The sequence below is a fragment of the Limulus polyphemus genome, unplaced genomic scaffold, assembly GCF_000517525.1.
Source record: "Limulus polyphemus unplaced genomic scaffold, Limulus_polyphemus-2.1.2 Scaffold7274, whole genome shotgun sequence".
NCBI lineage: Eukaryota > Metazoa > Arthropoda > Merostomata > Xiphosura > Limulidae > Limulus > Limulus polyphemus.
The window spans coordinates 28,055-37,692 of record NW_013672884.1 but is presented as its reverse complement, the minus strand read 5'-3'; the positions used below and the strand labels follow the sequence as shown (position 1 = coordinate 37,692).

The 9,638-nt window shown below is 29.9% G+C and overlaps 1 protein-coding gene across 1 annotated transcript in view; it reads right to left on the bottom strand.

The window, feature by feature from the left end:
• Positions 1–207: 207 nt before the first annotated feature.
• The window catches only part of LOC106474481 (40S ribosomal protein S15-like), a 13,067-nt gene continuing 3,636 nt past the window's right edge, over positions 208–9,638 (bottom strand). Inside the window, exons 2-3 of the mRNA XM_022402787.1 lie at positions 7,592–7,856; positions 208–1,981 (exon numbers count right to left, since the gene is read on the bottom strand). Of these exons, the coding sequence (XP_022258495.1) occupies positions 1,868–1,981; positions 7,592–7,856 (379 nt within the window). The 3' untranslated portion in view covers positions 208–1,867. The remainder of the gene's footprint in view (positions 1,982–7,591; positions 7,857–9,638) is intronic.

Below are 9,638 nucleotides of genomic sequence, written 5' to 3'. Positions count from 1 at the left end.
ATTAAAAACATAATTTCATGACCAAGTTTGATTTTTTCAGCCCACTTTCGAAACAAGTTTAGGTGGGAGTTTGTTACTGAGTACATAGTTAAACTTTGTAAAATAGTATCTTTCAGAAAATGAAGTCCATAAGATGGTTGACAAACCCACTAACTAATAAATGAAGTTTTGTTAATAAATGTATTTGAAAGCACATATACACACATAAAAACAATAGAAAAACCTTTATTTCCTGCAAAATTGTTTACAAAAACGTTAATGAAATTTAATCATTACTTACTGTAATAGTTATTGTGGCTCAGACATCCAGCAGGCAATACCATCTTTAGGGTTAAACCCTTCTGGTGGAAACCGCGAATGTTGTGGAAGGTAATCATCATTGCCACTGTTATAACGGCTAAAATTTATATCAAATTATCCTACAGTGACACTAGATTTCAAAGTAATTTCTTTTATAATGAATTTCATGTGACATTATTTTAAATTCTATTTGGGATGCTTTAAATAATCCTTCTTGCAATTGGATCACTATCTACACATCCTCTAACTTTGAACTTTTAAAACAATGGTGACAGTATCTGAACATTGATGGCTCTTTTTTTTTATATTTATTACACGTTGTGCAGTTTAGTCTAAGAACGTTTTTTTACAAAATCTATTTAAGAAACATTTGTTTCTGTGCTAAACTCCAAGTATTCTTCTGAATGAATAACATTCATAGAGCTTTGATCATATGACAAGTTGTTTAAAAAAATCATAGATAAAAAAGTGTTAGTTGTTTTTCATAGGTAGATTAAAACATTTGTATACAATTACATATACTTTACAATTGCCATTTAAAAAATTGTGGCTATGTTTAGTATTGGAATGATTGGATTTTATTGCATTAGAAGTTACCCATGTTTGAACTTGCATAATTTAGTTAATAATTCAGGAATTGTTGAAGAGCTCAGAGAAAAGCTGTTCTGATGATTTCAGATTTGGAAAGGTTATCCTACAGAGTTAAGATCTTGAGAAACAAAGGGTAACATACGATCCTTGGTACTCTACAAAGTATATTCTGAAGATGGATAGGATAAAAACTTGATACAAACTTCTGTATTTTTAAGTAAATCATATGATAGAACACAAATTTAGGACTTGGAAAAGATGGGCTAAGTTCTACACAAAACAATTTATTTGGGCAAACAGCTTATGGAATAAGATGCTATTAGTTCTAGTGTATGGGTTAAACCTTTTGCCACTTTTACATTCCCTGCATACAAATCAGTACTTCGCCAGAAAGGTTAGTTTGGTTAGAAACCAGTTATTCTAAGATTAGTTTTATTTTCTGATCATTAAAAACTGAATATTTATCCACGAGTACTAGCTAAGTCTAGAGATTCTCTCTATTAACAAGTGAAAATGCTCTAAATATTAAAGACAATTAGAGGTTGGATAAATGATATTTGGGCTTTTATTGATGTAATATATGTAATAATAATTATGCATAAATATTGCTGTTAGAATACACTGTAAATATATAAATAAATGACAGTAAATCATCGAGCTGACCACACTAATTCAAAATTATTTTGCATATATCACATGCTAATATTGAAACAGGCAGAATTATAATTCACTAAAAATATCAACAGTAAACAATTATGAGCAATATCTTTTATAAATATGGCATTTTTATTGTATTATGAATATATCTCATTGTTAATACTGAAAGCAAATTAGGGAAATAATAATTCATTTTAGGTACAGTCAATCACTTTAATATCTAAATCATCCCCATGTTAAACTAAAATTAAACAAGAAGCAATTTCTTTTTCAAGGTCTTTATTTTCTCTTCAGTTATATTACAGAAGGCAACCAAAGTTTACTTAAGAGGAATAAATCGAGATGAATGTGTGGCACCAATACCAGGTCTTCCATGCTTAACTGGTTTGTATGTGATGCTAAATTCCCCCAGGTAATGGCCGATCATTTCAGGCTGTAAAGTAAGTATTCTTTTTAATGCAATAACCCAAGTTTACCCCATAAACTTAGGAAAAAACAACAAAAAAACAGCTTACTTTATTTTTATAAATATTTAAACAAAAAAAGCCAGACCACTGTTACAACTGACCCCCTATAGATCTACTCCCATATTTACAGCTTAACACGAAATCCTTTGCTTTTTCCACGGTCACCCTCAAAATAACCCGAATCAAAACCAATATTACCAGCTGCACGTTCTTATAAATGCTAAACTAGACATGTGACAAATACAGCAGAACAAATGTTTGTTTTGGGAAAATCCAAAGAAATGTAATATATCTATAGCTTCATTCACACAATGTAGGTTTAAATAAACATTAAATTGATAATACCTCAGTAATTTAAAATAGTCATCAAATAAGAGTACCTAACAGATTTTACAATATTCACTGTTATTTGAATTTTTTGGTTTTATATCCTGTCTTGTATTGTTTGGTGGTAGGGATTTTACAGTGTAAACAAAAAAATCTCAATTTTAATACAGTTTTGAAATACTTATATTTAACAGTGATGAAACATATTTAACAAGTGCACCTCATCAAAACACAATAAATTAGAACACAAACATGTAGCGAAAGCTGAGCAGATACACATTACTTCTCAATGTATGCTAACAAAGGTAGTTTTGGATTTGTCATACTCTAACTAGGCTTCACTGCCAAGCTTAAGTTTGGAGTCAATATTCCTCCAAAAAGTCCCTAGTATATATTTCAGGATTAATTGGCCTTTTTTAAAGCACCTCCAAATAATAATAAAATCATGAATCTAGACTATAACATTTTAATAAATTTCTCAAGTGCATGATCAAAAAAATTATTATGAATGAATAAACTTTTGTATTAAATCATGATTACTATTTATCATTCAATGTATTTGCAGCAACTTACAAAACTGGAATATTCATGTTTTAGATACAAATTCAATGAACTGTATAATTTAACCCTCAAAATGCCCATTTAACGATCCTTTAGAAAGCTATACTACTTTATCAATAAACTTGGCAATCAAAACATAATTAATAAATTAACTTTAATTTTATATGAAATATTTAAATAAATTTTCAACATCCCCTTGTATGAGAATCAGGACATTTGTTCTCTAGGACTTCTCATTCTAATTTATTTACCACCCCCTATCTGAAGTATGGAGTTCAACATAAATTACTCATTATAATGAAAATATTACTAAGGCAAAGCCTAATTTTTATAGCCTTCAATCTTTATATAGAGATAAACTAGAAAATCAGACCCACTGTCACACTCCCTCTTTCAAAGAGAATTATTGGCAATTCTTGATATTTTATATCATTTATAACCAACAGTAAGGCAAAGTTTTAAGTTATCAAATGAGGTGTATTGTACTGTATTCAGTAGAGCGTATTGTATGTTTTCAGTCTGAGTAGCTAAGGGAATTATTTTAATTAAACCCCTCTTGCCTTAGTAAACCAGTTAAATTATAAGTTATAGAATATTGTTTACTCTGTGCCTATTAATAATCTGTGTTCTTAAGTACACTATTTAAATAGATAATTTAGGGTAGGCTTAAATGACATCAGCAATTGATAGCAAACAAATCGACAGAGATAAGTGCTCAAAGATGAATACTAATTTCTTGCTTAACATGTATATGTTTAATTTATTATTAAAAAGTGACTAAAATATAAAACTAGAAACTTATTAGATTAGGCCACTATTTGTTGACAGTTAGTTTCTCATCAGGGACTTCTCAAAAACTGGATAATGATGGGAAGACATTAGGATATTGTAATTAAAATTTTCAAATTCATTAATTTAGTGCTCTTCACAATGCTTCATACAGAAATGATAAACAAATGTATCTACAATTGTGTATGTAAAACAACACAAATTTTATCTACTATATATATATATATATATATATTGTGAATTGTGGTGTCTATCTCCCGTTTCAAAAGCCAAGCACACAGGCAAAACTCAACATTCCCCTTTGAAATGCCAGCAAAACAGGCATGAATAATGTTGATGCCAAATTTTATTTTGCAAGCAGGATATTTGACAACAAATTGTTGGGAATTAATCACACTATCATTCACATTTCAAAATGTAATGTAACTTAAAGAATAAAAACGTAAATTTACTGAGCAGCTCTTAGCACGACTGAAATGTTCAACAATTACTTTTTGTGGTGGGTGGTAAGTTGCTTAGAAATTTGGCTTCGAGAGAAACCAAGAGTGCAACACAATTAACCTTTTAAAAGTCCATAAAATAATTTAAATTGATACATTAACTTGAACTTTTTCCATCACTGGGATGGGTACTTTTGCTTGTATCAAAAATTATTGCAACCCACATATACAAAAGTACTTGTTTTATAAACACATGCACGCACAAGAGTGCTGTGAAAAAAGCCAACCACAAGAAAATAGAAATTTGATGCATTACAAGAAGCATTCATAAATTAGTCAATGACAAAACTATGAAAGACAAAGACGTGTAGACATCAACAAACTATTATCACTAAGATGATGCACTACACGCGCAGTACAAAATAATAATATAAAAGTAATATTTCTTTCACAAAAAAAACACTGATGCAGGCGGTAGATGAAAAACAAACTATCAGCAAATAGTGGCCTCAGGTAAGCTAATGATAAATAATTGTCCACAAGGAATGCCCATGACTAGGTCACGCATTATGTCATTCAAAATGGTAACATGAGCTACGCATTTGCCAAACAATTTACAACTTGTATGACAGGATTATCAATTAGACACTTTCAAGGTTCAAAGGGCAAATAAGCAAAAATAAATAGAAACAGTTTATACCATTATGAGCTTTAAGTGATTTAAGATAAATCAGCAGAGTTTTGTGTTGCAATCATTTTAGAAAGGAAAAAAAGGCTACCTTAGGTCTATTTCTTTTTTTGTGGTGGTTATAAGGAATGTAGTTACAAGTCAATATAGAGTTAGGGTAGAGAAAACAGCAGATTAAATGTGGTTTAACTGAAAGAATACACACCCAAAAACATTGATATTTACTTAAATCACTCTGCAATAAAAGCAGTTAATACTAACTCCATATATTCAGACAAATCTTCAGCAAAAAATACTTTAAAAATCTGATTGATTGTGTACAATACTTAAGGTTTATTGAAAGTTTGCCAAATTTCATACATTCCATATTGAAAGCTGGAAACTGATGGTTACAAAGTTAATGGAACCAACCAACCATGTACAGAGAACAAGTGAACTGAAACTCCTGAAGTGCAAGAACATAATTTTCTTACTTGCAGTTAACAAGCACACATCCCTATGCCCATTAAACCATTAGGTCTAACACCTTTAGCTAAGTTGGTAGAGCACCCACCCAATATGCTAGAAGTCTTGGTCTGACTCCAACCCAAGGTAGGGAGGAATGGAAATTAGCACGAGATTGCAACCCAATATTTATAGAAAAAAGGTGGTAGCACAAGTTAGTTGATAAAAAAAAGAGCCTTATTAACACATGCTCAGTTGGTAGAGCACTCACACTGCATGCAAGACGTCTTGGGTTCAAGCCCCAGCCGAGGAACTAACGGCATTGAAATTACAAGAAAAACAGTCCTCGATAGCACCATGTTTGTCATAATAGAAGAATGTGAATTGGTTGTAAAAATTCTTTACTAGATATTGCTAGTGGGTTAACCCTTTAACTCAGTTGGTAAAGCACCTGCCTGATGTGCAGAATGTCTCAAAATCAACTCAATCTCTAAATTTGTATTAGCCAGTCTGACTTAGACTAACTAGTCTTGATAGCATGGTGATTTCAAGGGTAAGAATAAAATACTTTTTCATCTGAGTTTTCATATTTTATTTACATAGCCTCTAGAACCTCCTAATTGAACAAAAAGTTTATTTTTCTTTAAAACTATATTATATTGGTCTTTTTCTCTGCCCTAACACTGCATAGACTCGGTCCATTTGACCCACCTTGTAACTATCATAGAAAAAATCTAAATTACCTCTTCTTTCTATAATGACTGCAATTTGTAACAAAATAATCTTATAGTGTTATGCTTGTAACAGCAATTTTATTGCTTCAAACTATCATAAATAACAGTAAATCACCCAGTACAAGTGTGGATAGTTTAAGATTACAGAATACGTCACACAACTTTAAGCATGTTTCTTTTGTGTTCCTCAAGGCAAAACATTCTTTCTAACCTAGTAAATTTTTACATTTACATTTGTTCAAAAAAAAAATAAAAAATATATATATATATTAATAAACAATACACAAAAATAAGATGAGTCCTTTTGCTTTGTGAAGCTAGTCTTCCTTAACCATAAAGTTTTCTAAGTTTTTGTCCAAAAAAATTATTCAACCATACACTTTAAAATGCAAACAGTAAAACAGAATGCCCCAAACCTACTAAAATTTTTAAATTGCTGCAGAAATTATGAGTGAAATCCTTCTTTCGACACTATCTTCATTAACATTTTTTGTTGTTGTTTTGGATGGAATTAAAACATCAAAACTATAGTACTAATTGTCAATATTTGGCCTGTTGTTGGAATTTCTATTCAGATGGAGCAAATCATCAAAATTCCCAACTGCACACACTAAAATTGTCAGTAAACAAAACAAAGCCAGAAATGTGTAGATTTTCAATAACTAAGCTCATTTTTTAGCTAAAATTCAGCTATTTCATTCTTTTGTTATAATTGTGTTCCTAAAATTCTCAAAATCGTAAAAATATCATCTGAAATTAATTTCTTTCTCAAAAAACCACAAGTTTGCCGTAGAACTTCCTACCTTCCACAGGGACACAAAAATGTAAGTTATAATGGCTCTGTAAGCAATAAAGAACATTTTACTATCATAGTTATGTTCCGTTATTTGTAATAGAGAAAGGTATTAAAATAACTAATGTTTTCCCTGCATGGTTATTCTACTGAACTGTCTTACCATTTAATATTTTGTAACTAGTCTGAAGCCAAAACATCAATGAATGATAGGATCATCTGCCTTATCTTTCTAAACACGTTATATATTATATATATAGACTATAAAAAAGTTATGTATAAAATCAAAGACAGTTAATAGTTTTAATACTTAAACTGATTTCAAAATGGCCTAGTATAGACATCATTGGGCCCACTCATGGTATAGATTTAATACTCAGTTCAACCATTATACAATACATGCATAACAGTATAGCAATTAGCTATGCCATGTAGTAGTTTTGATTCTATTATAACTCATAATTTAATTTTTAAAAATCATATCTGTGTTTCAAAGGTTTCATAGATGTTGTGTATTTGAAATATCTTTCTGATTTATAACATTATAAGTTATTAATGCTTATTAATAGTAATAAAACAACTGAATAAATGCTGTACCCCAGAAGTTAGTGTCAAAATTGAGGTAGTATTACCCAACAGTAGATTGAGATTGGATCATATTTTCACAACCGATTATTTTTTGACCTACTTACAAAAGAATAAAGATAGTTCACTTATCATAAAATATTAATCATTAATATACACTATTCCTTAATTTGCACCAATACAGCAGCAGACAATGAAACTTCAAATGCACATACCTTAATTTCAACTTGATTGAAAGTCTTTCCATTATACACCCCCACAATAGATCCAACCATTTCTGGAACAATGATCATATCTCGAAGATGAGTTTTTACAACTTCAGGTTTTTCAAGTGGATCGGCTTCTTTTTTGGCTTTACGGAGTTTCTTAATGAGAGCCATTGGTTTTCTTTTCAAACCTCTGGAGAAACGCCTTCTTGCACGGCTATGAAGTAACTCCATTAACTGTTCCCTAAAACAAAAATACACATTCACATAAAAACTTCAAAAAGTTATTTAACTGATGTTGACATTTTTTCCTAAATGCCAACATTAGGAATGATACATTTAGCTCTAGTATTAGAATTACAAACAGATCATATTTAAGATACTGCTAACCCCATGTGTACAGGAGGGTCAAAGTACATTCAAACTTTAAACTACTTGAAACAAGGAAAATCAAAAAGTGATACTTTTATTTCGTGTTTTTCAACTTCTCAATTCACTGTACTTTGACCATGTTTAATATTCATTTAACCCTTTTGAGACTGGCCAAACGTGAAAGGCCATGTCATCTCGTTTGTTGACTTGCATTCAAAATTTTATTGAACTACTATTTCATGAATTTATGTAAATAAGCTTGGTATTAAACTGTAGATTATTATTCATATCTTAATACTATACATTATTAAATTTTTTAATTTCAAAGTAAATATTAAAAAAAGCAGATAAACATTGATTTTTGTGTGTCATGTGGTATGTTGAATGTAGCACTGGTTCAAATTAGATCTCTGTGAAGTCAAAATACTAAATCTACAGTTTTGTACGAATAAGAAACTCAAGTTACAGATATTTACAAGCTAGAATATAAAACAAGATCTTAACTTTTCTATTTGCTAAGATATTGCTCATGTAATAAATCAAACAGGGGCATCCCATCCACCTCTTTCCATTTTTGGAAACACTCTTATATACACTTACTTTATATATGACACGAATAATTACCCGGAAGCTCAGAATGTCCCTTAGTGGCTTTCTCAGCCATTTTAATGGGCTTGGACGCCATTTTTTCTTTTGAACCAATATTTCAAGGAAGTAGTGTCTTTAGTGTGCCTGAAATTTTATATATTTTAGACTAAAATACATCTTAGTTAATAAGCTTGATAAATTATAGTGGAATTCTATGGTATTGATGTAATAATTTATGATTTTTAGTTATTCAAATGTATATAAAACCTAAAACAATTATTGTTTCATATTCTAAATATGCAAAATTTTAATGGCTTAGCAACCTATGTGAAGCAGCAACCAAGTACAAAATGTTGTAACTAGAAGATTTAATTGTTTGCTTTACTTTATTTACTTTTCTATATTACAAGAAAAATAAGTTTAAGAAATTATTTCAAAATAGCAATAATCTGTATATATATAATGTATATTAATTGAAATGTGACTATTTTACAAAATACTAGTCTACTAAAACACAGCCAAAACAAGTTACTTTGTACAGACCAAAAGTCAGTTTTATGTTATTAGATATAGTAAAATGAGTGCAGGTGTGCCACGTCACTAACTTCTGTATTGTTAGCCAGGCACGGCTGAAAGGTCAATATAATAAAAATAATAAATATATATAAATGTACAAAGTTATGAGATTTAAGCTATTTAGTCTAAACATGTGTGTTCATTCTAGAATGAAAGAGGCATAATATATATTTATTTCCTAATTGTTTATGGTGGTTATGAGATCAGTCAAATTACTGAACCCGCACAGATTAATTACTGTAAATAACAGATAATATATAGTTTTTTTTCTTAAGAAACATTTAAAACTATGTGGACATTATAAAGATTTCACATCTGAAATTCCAAAATTTTCTGATGCATAAAAGTATTTTTAATCTTAAAATGAAAATTACTTTGAATGTTGGATAGGCAACATGCAAAATGAAAAAAAAAGGCAAGAGAAAAACATTGCTTTACAAACCTCAAGACTTAATAAAAATTTATATTTTGCATATGAAAGCATGTAATATTTACTGATAATGTACCAAATTTCATTACC